Genomic DNA, 15,587 nt, shown 5'->3' on the forward strand with positions numbered 1-15,587 from the left:
ATTATTTTTTGTCCTGTATTGCTAGGATTGTATTTATTCCTTGGCCTGAACTCAGTTTTTTTTATCTGGATTTGTTGGCTTTCCTTTGCTTATTGTGAAATTTGCTTTCATTGGCCTCTGTATTCAATGCATCCCTGTACGGCCCTATTAGTTATCCTAATTAATTTCAAAATAAACATAATTATGTGTGCAGGAATACTATTTTATTTCTCATACCTTATCTTGTCTTGATTTTTATCTACCCTAACCTAAACCCACAGGTTGGGGACCACTAAAAGTCAGATAAATAGACCTGTAAATTAAGGCTGCAACAAACAATTATTTTTATTACTGATCAATCTGTCAATAATAGTTGTTTGGTCTATAAAAGGTCAGAAAATGGTGAAAAATGTCGATCAACGCTACACAAAGCTCAAGATGCAACATAAAATGTCTTGTTTTGTCCCGACCAACATTCACAACCCAAAGATATTCAGAAAAAAGAAAACCAGAGAAGAAACCAGAAAATATTCACATTTAAGAAGCTGCAACCTGAGAATTTCAGCATTTTTTCTGATAAAAATAACAAAAACCATGAATTTATTATGAAAATAGTTGCTGATTAATTTTCTGTCAATCGACCAATCCATTAATTGACTAATTGTTGCAGCTCCACTGAAAATATTTTCAAAATACCGGTCCCAGTGCTGTAAAACAAGGTTTTTTTTTAACTTTTACAGAGATGATAAAATACACAGATGACTGCACATATTGTTTATACACTACTCACTTGAGAGGTTTAATGTTTGTGTGACCGATGTTTTGTTTCATTTATTTTAATTTATCTAAAAGCTCTGGTTGACAAGACAATTAAATTATCTTGTGCTTGAACTTGAAATATTTCATCAAAAATATATCAAACATATCAGTCAGAAACTTCTTGCAAAATCATTTATATATTAAGAAATACCACGAAGGGTCTTGACTCAAAGGTTGAGAAACTCTGCAGCACATTTTTGAAATACGTGTCCTAATATGGCAATGAAAACTTGCCCAATGTGCTGCTTCCTGTTGGGCACACCTGAGGAAGCAGAGGAGTTTCCTGAACCCATTTTAGTTAGAGATTTTGTACCAAGCTTTATCATAAAATGGGAAGATTGATTTATGGTAATTTAAGGAAGCACATCTGGCACACCTTGTTTCATTAGCTTGCAGTCAATTAGCGGACAAGGTCTGAGTTACTCACCTCACCAAGTCAGTCATACAGGAACCAACCACGATCACATCAAAAGCCTCTTCAGTCATGATCTGATTAAGACACATTTGTGTTATTTGCTGGTCGTTCTCCTTTCTGGACATGAAATATCTTAAAGTACAAGATTACCATTCTTCATTTTGAATAACAGGTTGATGATTTAGGAAATTCTTGAATTTCCCAACATTCATCCAGGCCTTTCCAGTAAAACCAATTCATAATCGAGGACAAGGACTAATATAGCAGAATCCTTGAGGGCACTTCAGGCAAAATATGTAAACTAGTTTCTCAACAGCCTCCAAACAAAAATCACTTGATATTATTTATCTCCCACATTAGCATGAGCTTGACTGAAACAAGGAAGAAGGTAAAAATAGAGCATTCATCACTGGCTGAGTTGGACAGGTTCCAATCTTATTGGGGGTGTGGGGATATTTCAATGCTACACCACGTGAATGCACCGCAGCCCGGCAAAGTCTTTAATTAATTCAATCCTCGGCTTGTATCAGAGCTAATGCTAGTGTGTTAATCTCTTCAAATCTCTTCCTAGGCAGTGGAAGACTTGGAAAGCCTGGCCGCTGGCTGTAGGATGGCTCAATTCTCTCTCCCACATCTCGCAGCATATTGTCTTCCCTCTGCAGGCATGAAAAGCTAGCCTAGAACTCTCCACGCTTCCACTGCAGGTGAATATTATGAGATCTGCATTGTCAGACCACTTGAAACAGCAGGGAACCCTCTTAAAATTCTCCCTGTGCATGTTGAATTTGAGGCTGAATTATCATAGCTGACCAACCTGAATAAGCGTTGTACAGTAGATATGTAAAAGGTAACCATTACTCATAAGGTTCCACTCAGCCTCAAGCTGAACAGTATATCTGCCAAATGAATGAATTAAGAGATGATTTACATGTTGACACACACATTGTGGGACTTAATTGAGCAAAGTGTGCTCTAAAATGACTGCAGTCATACATTCAAGCAGTTTAGTCTAAATGCAAATCAGGGTTAAACAATTTAGACTGAGCCGTAAGCAAAATGAAAAAGAAATGGTTGTTGAACCCGTTTTTAAAAACTAGTAAGATTACATATTTTGCCTTCGTCTGATTGGGCAGTTAAGACTTAACTGGATAATGATTGTTATTACAATCATATGACCATTTAAGTAAAAAAAAAAAATTATATAATGACTATAATCACCAAAACACTTCTTTTACTCTCATTACACCCCCAGTCCCCAAAACACACACACACTTAGTTTGTTAAAGGCTCTTTTTTTCATCATTGTCATACTGTCCCAATGATTTAATACTGAGAAGGACACTAAACTATAGCTGAATGTTGAACTAATAAGACAACTCCTCATATCATTAAATGCAATACATCCCTAATGGTTGGATGATAACCAACTAAACATATTTTACTGTGGCTGTTTCTATTGTGTACTTTGAGAGCAGTTCTGAATCACTCCCATGTAGGTGGAATTTCCCAGCTGCATATCAGCAAAACCGGCTTGATGTAGAAACACCACTGGTCTTGCTGCACGTACTCATACAGTGTTTATGCCTCTCTTCTCATCTTTATTTATATATTAATGTCATTTTAAAGTATACTCATATGAGTAAATTTGAACCTGATGTGTGATGCATTAAAAAGTCTGTGGAAGCTTTGATTAAGTTGTAATGTGGCCCAGAGAGTGATTGCTGCTTATAAATAATCAGAATGGAAATGTGGTTATATCATTAAACTTAATTGAACAAACTATATTAATCAAAGCAAGGGAAATATAACAATACAATAGGATTTAAAAGTAAAAGTCAAGCATTAAAGTGCACATATGTTATATAAATGTTTATGTACTCATATAAGTATACAGTATATTTGTATATTAAAAGATGATTATACAAGTACTTGATTAAAAGATAGGTTCACAATTTTTGAGGTGTGTCTTAAAGCAACAGTCAGGTGTCCATGTGAACGGTGAAAGAGGTTTTCCTCGCTGTAAGCATTCTTCCTGTATATACTGGCTCTTAAAAGATCCCCTTCAAATGTGCTTTCAATGTAGCCTATGTGATGTGGGCCAAAATCCACAGTGTGTCCACACAGTCATTTTGTGCAAAAATGCAGTATGACTTAGTCATATAAAGTGGATATCTGCCACATCTACAGTCTTTTTTAGCATCAAATTACCTCTCTGTGTTTTCTCGGACAGTGTTTCCCTGTTAAGCTGCGGTGGAAGTACAGTAACAAAAAGAGGGACTTTGGCACTAAACAGACTGTAACGTTGAAAGATATCTACTTGATTTGACTCATTTGGATGCTGAAGCTTCATATTAGCTTCAGATAAACTTTTAAATACATATTTGCACAGGAGAACTATGGATTTTGGCCCCCATCACTTATATAGTAAGTACATTACAAAGGCATCTTCTTATGGTCAGTATGAACAGGAGGAATGATTACAGCAAAAAATGTTCATTAGGGAACCTGACTGTTATATTAAGACAGACTTGAAAAACTGTGAACATGTCCTTTAAGTTAGTACTTCCTTGATATATACTTAAGTGGATGCTTACTAAAGCTACAAACTACTTACTTAAAGTATTGTAAATAAAAATATATAGAGCAAGTATGAAATTCTCCATGTAACGTTATACCTGTACTCCAATATCATGTAAACACCTATATTACTACTGCATATAGTGATGTTTTATAGTATTCACCATGTAGTATTGGCTTACTGTGCAATAAACTTTGCATAAATCTTTATTGTGCAAATCAGTAACGCCTCCAGAGCTGTCAGATAAACGCCAACATGACACAAAACAAATATTAAGCTACAACTTTCTAGAAACTACGTGCGCAACGTTGGTCAATTTTTTTAAATTACAACTGTGGACAGATTAGCTAGGAGTATTGTGCAATATATCACAAAAACACAAAAGGAATATGACTCAGCTTAATTAAACGCTTACGTTAAATAAAGTATTTTGAGACAAACTGTTGTAAGGAAGAGAAATGCGACACATTATTTACCTTGCATTTAAAATTTTGCTCTAGTAGAGTGAGCAACTGCAGACAGACCAGAGGGTCAAAGTGCGCAATATCAGCTGCTATGTTACAGCTACTGCCGGACCCATTGTTGTGATTGAATAAGTGCCTACACATTTACCGTTGCGTAAAATTGCTCATGCATACGTTTATAAAATAAAAACATGCTTTTATCAGTGATGTTATTGTAAGAAATTTGGCTCTGCGGATGGCAATACTAATTGTATCGACAGGCATTATCACGGACGGCTAAGTGGCTAAGGACCCAAACAACATGTAGCGGAAATGTTTGGGAGCATGAAGTAAACATTACAGTCAACGCTTAAACTATCTGACTTTCCAGCTCATTCAGGTACTCTTAACACACACCGTAGGTTACATTTCAATTTATAATACTGGACACATTGTTTTTTAACTAAACCGCACGTTCAAATTATAGCAATTTGACACAGTATGACGTAAACTAACGATAGCTACCGAGCATCCAGTCTACAGTCAGTTTATAAACATGGAGAGGAGGCAAGTGTCATAGAAAATGTTTTATTCCCGTCTCAATGTTGTGCTCCTGACCAGTTTCATCATATACTTCTCACCTAAACACATTTTCATGTCGGCGAACATTTACCGTGTGTCCCCCCAAAAAGTCAAAATCTTAGAACAGATAACTGATAATCGATTCTGACGCGTAGACCAACATTTCCATTACACCAGGAAACAAACATGACCGTGTCATCTCCAGTACATGATGCAGTTCACATACATTGACTTTTACTGCGTTATCCCTTCACCGTCTGACTGTGTCCTGTCCACAGACTCCTCGGAGCGGACACAATGAGCAGTATGTCCCCTGAGGTCGCACTGCACCGGATATCACCGGAGCTGCGGCCCCTGCTGTGCAGCGTGGTGCGGGACGGCCGTGTGGGACTGGACTCCACCAACTGTCTCCGTGTCACAGACCTCAAAACTGGGTGAGGTGTAGTTTTTGCACCACTGGTTCCCCGAGTGAAACACAAGAGTCATATCGCAGATCATTTGAATGTAGCACTGCAGGGATGGCGCATTCAAATGATATGGGAATTGGGGCAATCACTGCAAACAAAATCTACATATCTACATATTCCTTTTGAGTCGTTAGTATCAATCATGTAAGACTGACCCAGTGTCTAATATTTAAACTTTTTTGGGGGTAAATATTCAGTGCAAAAGACTTTAATACAGGGATTATCAGAAAATACACATTAAACCCACAGCAGATATGCAAACATAGTGCTTTAAAGTACTTATTACTGCTTATATATTATATTTATAAATATTTAAAGTCTCCCTCCACTCAAAAACATATTTTTTCTTGCTCCTTCAGTTGGATGTTTGAGCTTCACCGTGCAGAACAATGCATGTGCAGAGTTTGACACTAGAGCGCTGTTTTCTACGGAAGTGCAATGAGAGAAAAAAAAAAAGTGCCCTATTTTTCTGAAATAACAAGATACCACAAAATCCAGACTGCAGTATTTATCAACATAATGCATTGTAGCTTTTTTCCCATGTTTGACCTGTTGTAAGATTTATTTTGCCAATAGGTTATCAGATAAATCCTAATGACTGCTGGTTCAGTTGTCCTCTATAACAGCATTAAAGTCGAGTCATCCCACTCTACCTGTTTGTAAAAACTGCAAACTAAAATAACCTGTCAGCTCTGTAGGCAGTCTGGTGTGTTTGTTTCATCTATTTTGGGCTTTGATGAGACATTTTTGTCCGTCCTGAAGTGCCTGATCTTTAAACTTTTGAATGTATTATAAAGGTACAAAGCTTCATCTTTAGCAGTACATGTAATATCATTTTAAGCTCAGTGGTTGGATTTTTCTCACCAGTCATAGCTTTTACATTTTTGTACAGAAAGGTTTGACTTACTACATATATTCTAACGCACTTGCTCATCTTTCATACTCGTGATTCAGCTGGAAGAGTTTCATACCCTCCAACTATCAGTTACCTAGAAATGTCTATGTGGAAAAATGAACAGCACTTTTTCTTACTGAACCCTGGACACTTTAACTTGTCCCACTTTGCAACTCTATTAAAGGAACTGTATCTGTGCTTAACTAAGCAATATATTTTTCAAAAATATCTACAAGATCATCATATTTGTCATCATGTGACCTATTACAGCTTATCTGCAATTGACTTTAGTCACAGCTGGAAGACATGACCGATGTAAGGCCTTTCAGCTGTTATCAGTCTTTCAGATGACTGGTTGGCATGTTTGGTTTAGACTAATCTGGCAACAGCTGTTTTTTAGTAAACTAGTAAGAAAACGGAAGCTGTAGGAGCTCATCGTCAGGGAATTAGTGGTGAAAGAGGGACTTTTTTGATTGTTGCTAAGCAAACTAAATAATAATCCTAATGTTGAAGTAGTGATGCTACAACTCACCACAACTCCACTAGAAACCTCTTAAAGTCAAATAGTGGTCATTTACATATCTTTAATTAAGATAAAGATTTTATTTAAAGACTTTATTATTGTCTTAGCAGGGATGTGTGGAAACTTGTAGGGCAGAAAACGAAAGAAATGACCTTAATGGTAAAAGTACTTTCTCATCAAAAAGAGATGCATCAGGTGTCTTAAATGAGCGTTTTAACCAAAGTCGATATTAGAGATATAACGATCAACAGAATATTAATCAGCAACTAGTTTAATAATTAAATAATCATTTTAGTCATTCTTTCAGATAAAATGCCAAAACGTGCTTGTTTCAGCTGCTCGAATGTGACGATTTGACGCTTTTCTTCATCATACGTTATAGTAAACTTCATATCTTTTGGTTTTGGACTGTTGGATGGACAAAAGAAGAAATTAGAAGATGTCACCTTGGACTGTGGCAAACTATAAAGAGCATTTTTCACTAATTTCTGACATTTATAGACATAACGATAAATCAATTAATCACATCTAGTCTACATGTTATAGTTATATTTAGTTATAGGAAATGTGTCATAAATGAATCACACATCAATTTAGTGAGAGTTTTGTCATGTTTCTTGTCACACTATAAGCTGAGTGTCCTACTTAAAAATGCAGACCTAGATTTCTCAGATTTACTAAATTCTGATCTTCACAAAAAAGTATGTCAAGAAAATTATAAACAAACAAAATTAATCATTTTCCCTGTTTAACGTAAAACTGTACAATAAATCCAAAATACCTATACCTAGTAGATCTATTGTTTTTTATGACTGATGTGCTGTAAAATAACATATATACATATAAAAAAAAGAAAAACCACACTAATATATCCCACACTTGGTGCATGCAGGTTACATTTCATTAGCTGGCTGGCTGTATGCAACAGGTGGTCCTATTGTCAGGCCTTATTCAGGCAGTTTGTTAGTGTTAGTACAACAGCGACCAAGATTGAATCATGTCAATATCAGCTGAAATCTGGCGGTCTGATGTCAAACTTTACACCCACTTTCCCTGTTTGTCCTCCATAAAATCATTTAAAATTGCAACTTATTCATGTTTCTCATCACACCAGGCTGTACACTGGTGATGTGTAGAGTGGAATTTGACATAAATAGACAGTAGTTTGTGTTGGCGCTCTGAAGAACACAATCTTTAGTCACAGTCAGTAATGTAGTGTGTTTTGATGAATCAGAAACCTTGCAAATGTTTACTGTTACTTGCTCTCAGACTATTAGACCAAGTGTTCCCGCTGACTCTTTTGTTGTTTTCATTAACCTCCTCGTTCAGATGCACATCTCTGACTCCTGGTCCCTGCTGCGATCGCTTCAAACTTCACATCCCCTACGCTGGAGAAACCCTCAAATGTAAGTAAGCACTTGAGCTCATTTAATGCAATTGAATTCCTGTGTTTTTTTCATCCATTTGTTTGTTTCTTTGTACTCTAAAATGTAAGAACTGACAGCATTTCAATATGCGGTTCACTCACTGAGCTCAGGTTAATTGATTCGTTGTCTAGAGCAATGGGACTACACTTTAAAAAGAGTATGTCAGTGCTGAGTTAATTTAATTCCAGATAAAACATTTCAAGCCAACCTTGATCAGTGTTTTGGGGGCAGAAAGGTTCACTTCTGTCTCACAGGGGGCCACTTTGATGATGATGAGATGAGAGGTGGTTTCACTTTTACACCAGCTGAAATCACCAACACCACGTGAAATCATAAAAACACTAAATATTGAATTGGACTGCAACAACAGCCTAATCCTCCAACCATACTCATGCTACAAAATGATCCACTATCTGGGAAAATGGATCCTTCAAAATGTCTAAGAAGCAAACCTCAAACCTCTTTTTCATGGCCTCTTCTCTTCTTCTTCTTCTTTTTTTTTTGAGGTAATGAGAACTCTGAGGACAGCTGGAAAAAAAAAGAAAGAGGGCAGTCATAGAAAAAACCATGTAAACACTCTGTATCACTTCAACAAAATGCATCATTAACCAAACACCACCGTAGGAATGTATTTTAACTGCAGTTACTAAACAAGCATAAGACCAAGAGCACCCACAGGAATTCCTGAAGTACAAAAACATGATGAATATTTTTCTGATGATGAAGATGCTTAATCAGTGAAGTGATACCAGTAAACCTGCTGTTGTTTTTGCCACTTAACTTTACTGGAATGGTCTTTCACTTCTGAGAGGAAGCCCACATCAAGAGACTTTCCCTCATGAGCATGCCTCCTAACGTGCCCAATGGGCAATATCACTAGATGTTGTTGAGTAATTCTTATCGTGATTTAGAATGATTTCAATTCGGTGTTACTGGAAGTATTGTGAGTCATGAGAGCCATATTAGGCTCGTATACACACACACATATCATTTATCATCGCTCCATTATGTGTGGGCATCAGTTTGTCACCAATCAAGTTAACGGAAGTAAACAGTAACAGTAGTCTGTTAATGTGCAGGTCTAAATGAAATCAAGTAAATCTTTTACTTAAGTAAAAGTACCAGTGCAACAATGTAAAAATACTATTATTACAAATAAAAGTCTGTTTTGCATTATCAGCTTGATGTAGTTAAAGTATTGCAGTAAACTGACTGATGTATTATTATATATGACATCATTAGATTACTAATACTGAAGCATGTTACTGTTGTAGCTGCTGGAGGTGGAGCTAGTTTCAACTACTTTATATACAGTTAGTTTAGTCCAGTGGTTCCCAGCCTAGGGTTCAGGCCCCTCCAAAGGGTCAGCAGATAAATCTGAGGGGTCATGAGATAATTAGTGGGAGAGGAAAGAAGAAAAAAACAAAAGTTCTGATACACAAATATGTTTTCAGCTTTTGGATTTTTTTTCTTTGATTTTTGCTGAAATATTGGATCATTTGAACATTTATTGAAATGAAGCCATGTGAGAAGTTTAGAGGGAAAAATCACTATTTGGTGGAGCTGTTAACAACTCATAGACATCTAACAATGTGTTGTATTTTAAAAGCTTGTTCTATTATCCATTGTGTCAAATCTTCATCTGAAAAGTAACTAAAGCTGTCAAATAAATGGAGTAGAAAGTACAATATTTCCCTCTGAAATGTAGTGGAGTGGAAGTATAAAGTAGCAAAAAACGGAAATGCTCAAGTACAAGTACCTCAAATTTGCATTTAAGTATAATACGTGAGTAAATGTATTTAGTTATTTTCCAGCACTGATTAGGACATGCCTAAAGCATCAAGAGTACGTGTCTGAAGTTCCTTTGTGTCATGTTTAGTGTAAATGCAGGCCTGCTGCGGGGAAAAAACCCACGGCTAGTTAGGGGAAGTGGGCTTTGCTTATTGAGCAAAATTTGCTAAAAATCTGGCCTGACAGAAATGGTTATGACCTGTGTCAGGATGTTGTGGCGCGACTCGAGGAATGTGTAGATGTAAGATTGAAGTATATGCAACACAATTGTGGAGTCACTTAGAAACACGCAAAAGTGTTTGTCACCATCTGGGCGATAGCAGGATGAGACTTCAGACCTGTCTGGAAAGTTTTAGCTGCTGGTTCCAACACTTGAGCTCTTGAGTATTTTTGGACATAGTTTCCTTCTAGTAAATATAAAGTGACGTCACGTAATTACACTAGATAATTAGATTTACCTGGAATAATACATAATGTACTTCTTTGTGAGATAGGTGTTTTGACATTGTGATGTGGCCATGCAGCCTACCCCGTCTTTACTCTGTCATAGTTTAGGAAGAAGTCTTTAATTCATGGAGACATGAAGGCTGCAACCTGAGAAAAAACAAAACAAAAACAGACCGCTGGCATTCTGGCATGGCACGTGACATCTCTGCAGCTGTTGTACTAGTTGCTGTGCTTTCCTGTGCTCTGGCCTGAGGAAGAGCGTTTGTTTAATCAAGGATGCAGGGCCGCAGGTTGGTGTCTGCCAGTCTATGGACCTGCCTACTGATAGCGTGCAAAAGTGTGGCACAATCTGCACAGAGCTAAGCACCACTAATGCAAGCCCCCCCCCCCCTCTTCCATTTCACCACCGTGGCTGGTGCTGCTAAACAACAATTTGTGGCCTTTGTTGTTGTACATATTACGCCCTTATGACCTCAATAAGATGTCTGGCTGAAATAGAAGTAAGATTTTATGAAGGCACGTTATCCAGACCCATGTGTGTCATTACTCTTTTGATTGAGACTTTGCGGAGTCACGTTATGCAGACCCGTGTGTGTGTGTGTGTGTTACCAGACTACAGCCGAAGTGTGGAGGCTGTCTCAGGATGTATGAACAAAGCGATATATAAAAGCGTATGCTATAACCTGTAAAGGTTGCCGTTCCGAGACCTCCTTTTTCCGTCTGGAATCATGCCAGTACATCTTTGACTGACTTCCAGTAGCGTTTACCGCACATCCTCTCTCTCGTCTCCTCGTTTGACTCTTCTCCACTGGAAAAATACTTCCATATGTGTACGTTTGTCTCTTTTTGCTGTCGCTGGAAAGACCAAAAAAAGCAGAACAGAACAGTCTTGCAGCACACAAATAGAATTGTGTAACATAATATCAGAACATTGTGAACCAGGCTAAGCAGCGTGTTATGTGATCATGTCATGATGTCTTGTCCTTGCTTCAACCAAGGCCGTTTACAATCTGTAGTTTTATTTTGTATCTCATCCGAATGCATTAGCAATTAACTCTGCATTTTTTTGAAATGATCGTGTTCAGCACTTATTTGTTTCCCTCCTTTTAAATATCATAAATAAAAACTCCCCAAACTAAACTTGATTTTAACGTTCCTTCTTGGGTAATATATTAAAAGATATCTCTGCACTTATCTTCACAAGACAGACCTGTTTGGCAGGATGTGAGCAGCTTCACCGGTAAATGTCAAGTTTGCTCATCAGTTTAGGTGCTTAAAAAAAAAAACCACAGAGCTCAAATCCATACCGTGCAGAAAAAACCAAACTGCCTCAACAAGCCATTCCATATCAGATTCAGCCGTCAGGACATAGGGGTTAAGATAATTTCACTTTGTTCTTGCTGCAGTCACCCATGATTCAGCAATGTTCAACACACATCTTGAAACTAGACAGAGTAAACCAGGTTCCCACACTAATATTAGGTGAGTAATAATAATAATAACTTTATTTGTGCAGCTCAAAGAGAGAATTAATAGGTGAAAACTCAGGAAGTACTTCACCATGTGTACACAATCTGTAAATCAGTGCCCAGGTCTCTGAAGCCATAAGCATAACACAACCTTCCTTTTCCCAACAGACACACAGACTCACCACTGGCCTTGATTAACTGAAATAAACCTCTTCAAACTTACCCCAAAACATCTTCCCAAAATGAAATAATCACATGTAGGAAATGACAAAATGAAATAATCACACTCCACTGGACATATGTTTTCACTTCACAATGGCTTATTAAGATTGAGTTTTTTGCAGACATAAGTATAGGCTTATGTGAGGTGAACGGTCATCCCTTGATACTTCTTAGGTCATTTTATAGTAGAAGTAATTCAACTTTTGTGTCAGATTCATGTAGTCTGAATCAGTGCGGTAGGTCATCAATCAGATAATAATCAGTTTTCCTCTTTTCTTCCAGGGGATATCATATTTAATGCACGGTATCCAGAATTGCCTCCAGATTTTATTTTTGGAGAAGATGCAGAGTTTCTCCCTGAACCTTCTGAATTACCGGTGAGTATCCACGCTCATGTGAGAATCATTATTTCTGTTTTTTTTTTTTTTTTCCAGAAGAAAATAAAATGGTGACAGAGATAATGAGATTATTTTACCATAAATAAATAATTTATTTCCTTTCTCTGCACACATGATTTGTTTTTTGTTCTTTTCCACTTAAAGCCAGATCTTTTTCTTTTCATTTGCTGTGTTGCGTGGTTCTCCTATGTGCTCTTAAATGTCAGACAGATGCCTCAAACTGCTGATCACAACTTCACTGCTCCCAGTAGCCAGAGGGAGTTGAAGCACTGCCACAAAACACCCTTTTGTAAAAGCTAACTAACACTCAGCAGCCACTGTGGGTGTGCGGTGGTAGATAGCTGGAAATGTTGCAATAATTGGCAGTTGCAGTTCATTATGCCATAAGCTCTATTTTGACTTACTGTTTATCTGCAAATCTGGTTATCTCTGTAAAGCTATGAATCATTTCCAAGCTAGCCTAAACAGGATAAATGGGCTGTACCAGATTGTGTAGAACATGTATGTTAAAGTGCCCTGTGAGAAACAGGTTCGTAGTAATGCCAGGCTTCTCGGAAATTCACCTGGAGGAGAATATCATGTCATTAGTTTGATGTTACTTTGTGTAAATATAACTTGTGAACGTCTTTTCTCTCTAAGCTTGTATCTAAAGAACTTGTCTCCAAAGTTGCTGCGCCTTTAACCAGAAAACAGCGAGATAAAGTATGTAGACTTTGTAAATAACTTGTGTCCGATATGAAAGCTGGTTTTCAGGGACGGATTGCATCAGCAATGTGTACTTTGCAAAAAGGGTGTAGTTTTAATGTTTACTTATGTATTAATGCAAGCAGCTACACACACAACATGACCATAATTTCCAGATAAATTTTGTTTGTAATGCGTGCATTTCATTGTCAGTTTTTTCTACATTATTTTCAAAGGTCTGGTCCTGGGATTCCTGAAACATCTTGAGATTTTTAGAGATGGAACGGGATAATCAGGGCGTACTATCAGGAAATGTTGTGAATATTCTTTTGTATAATTTCATTTGACAGTGAGTTTTACCAGATTTTCCACCACAGGCCTGGGCTGTGTAAAACATTTTTAGGCTGAAGAGAAACTTCAGCACACCAGGAAGGAATAACAGACTTTGTATAAAGTCATAAAAAACATTGGCCTTGGCAGAAAACATGTCACTTATTTGTTTTGCCCTGCCTTGTTAGTCCAGTTCCTCTCAAGACTTTACACTCCATTTTAAGGCAAGCACAACTTACCACCAACAACAACGAAAAAAAAAAAAACACATTTCCGTCTCTCAGACGAGGAAATCTGTCTCATGAGCAGGAATGCTAATGATAAAACCGGTTGTATGTGTGTTTCAAAGACAGAAAGAGACTTATACTGCTCTGCCAAACAGCATAGGTTATGTGTTTGATTCTATATGTTTTGGTTGTTTGTGTTTGATCAGCATATTGCAAAAGCTAATGGTCACATTTTTCATGTGCCTTTTTAATTTACACATAAAAAGTACAGAGTGGGAGTGCCCCGGTAGCCACATGGTTATTGCACATGCCACATAACTGCAACGTTTCTGATTCTGAACGTTTGATTCCAACCTTGCTCCATGTCATACCCCCGTCTGCTTCCTCGCTGCCCACTATCTAATGAAGGCAAAAATGCCAAAAAAATAATCTTAGAAAAAAAAGTGGATATGCCAGAAATTTGAAAATATGTCAAAATATTGCTTTAGGTGTGGCTGAGGTGGAAAAGTTATTATATCAATAAAAGGACAGTGTAAAAAAGTGAAATGGAAACATACTTATCAAATAAATCACAACCACTGTACATCATGCAAGTTTAATGTCACGCAAGCTTCCACTCCACTGAAGAAAGGAAAAATAGTGTCAGATTAAAACATCAGATATGCGTGGAGTGACGAGAAGTCTGTTCCTCTCCTCAAATTATGAAATAAACAAATGTCATATTTCATCACATTTCCCACAAGGTTTTCCATCATTTGAGGTTTGACTAGCACTCCTCTAATGATGTTTCGTTGCGCCCTCTTCTTCTGCAATGGTTTAATGGCACTGGCAATGGCTTGATGAGCCAACTCCTAACATTCACATACACTACACTACACTACACTACATACACAACAGTAGTGGATGGCAATGCTCATTAATTAACATTTTGTTTTGCCGATTTTCTGAAAATTCTGTTATTATTTGCACCACATTTGGATGGAAACTTTTGTTTTGGATGCAAATTATTGGCATGAAATTTGCCCAACAGGCAGAAACCTTTTTTATTTTTATGAACCTATGACCTTTCAGCCCATATTGCCATTACAAGAATGTCAATATTGGATCATTCTGCAAAACCCCAGACTTTATTCGATGCCAACACTGTTTTATGTCCAGTACCCTGACCCTGACCCTAACCCTAACCCTGGCCCTAACCCTAACCCTGACCCTAACCCTAACCCTAACCCTGACCCTGACACTGACCCTAACCCTAACCCTTTTTCTGGCTGTTATCTTTTATCCACTTAGTTCTAAACTCACACAATTTGCTATTTGCTTTTAGGCTAAAGAAACTGAAGAAAACTGACAGATACTGGTGACTGTGTGGCCTGTAACACTGTCATCAAACCACCTTTGGCTAACCATATGTAACAAACCTGTTACTCTATGAAATTAAGCATCTGTGGGCTGTCATTGACTCAGTACAGTGTTGATTGGAGAGATTATGAAGTCTTACTGTAGATCAACACTCTATGAGCACTTCCTTGTTGTTGTTGCTATTAGGCTACTACTGTGCAGCTATCCAATGCTATTTTTGAAGCAGCCTAGCATGGAGCAGCTAAATTCCCCTGCTTGTGTCAGAGTCTGGGAGAGGAGAGGGGAGTATTGCTCACCGTCTCATAAATCCAGCTGTGCACATAAGGGGAAGTACCTCTGCTGAGCCAGTGCTTGGCAGCCTACCGCTTGTTTATTTTCTCACTTATATTCTCGCTGTGTTTTTCTGTTCATGCTTTCATAATCTTCCTGCGTCTGTGTTTCTGGCCAAGATCCTCCTCTCCTACTCACTCCCTTTTTCCTGTACATTTTCAGTAAGCACTTCCCCCTCTAACTCTTTAAAACCCTGGATTCC

At 37.6% G+C, this 15,587-nt stretch overlaps 2 protein-coding genes across 3 annotated transcripts in view; one reads left to right on the forward strand and one right to left on the reverse strand.

The window, feature by feature from the left end:
- rbks (ribokinase) overlaps positions 1–5,176 on the reverse strand; it is a 40,788-nt gene extending 35,612 nt beyond the window's left edge. The window contains exons 1-2 of one of the 2 annotated variants that reach the window (XM_067614972.1): positions 5,043–5,176; positions 1,226–1,287 (exon numbers count right to left, since the gene is read on the reverse strand). In XM_067614972.1, the coding sequence (XP_067471073.1) occupies positions 1,226–1,284 (59 nt within the window). In that variant the 5' untranslated portion in view covers positions 1,285–1,287; positions 5,043–5,176. Of the gene's footprint in view, positions 1–1,225; positions 1,288–4,267; positions 4,442–5,042 lie in introns of those variants that run through there. The other variant, XM_067614971.1, reaches the window with a different exon arrangement.
- Positions 5,114–15,587, forward strand: part of babam2 (BRISC and BRCA1 A complex member 2) — a 79,773-nt gene continuing 69,299 nt past the window's right edge. Inside the window, exons 1-3 of the mRNA XM_067614970.1 lie at positions 5,114–5,250; positions 8,031–8,107; positions 12,340–12,434. Coding sequence (XP_067471071.1) covers positions 5,114–5,250; positions 8,031–8,107; positions 12,340–12,434 — 309 coding nt within the window. The remainder of the gene's footprint in view (positions 5,251–8,030; positions 8,108–12,339; positions 12,435–15,587) is intronic.

Source organism: Thunnus thynnus, chromosome 16 (genome assembly GCF_963924715.1).
Source record: "Thunnus thynnus chromosome 16, fThuThy2.1, whole genome shotgun sequence".
Classification (NCBI taxonomy): domain Eukaryota; kingdom Metazoa; phylum Chordata; class Actinopteri; order Scombriformes; family Scombridae; genus Thunnus; species Thunnus thynnus.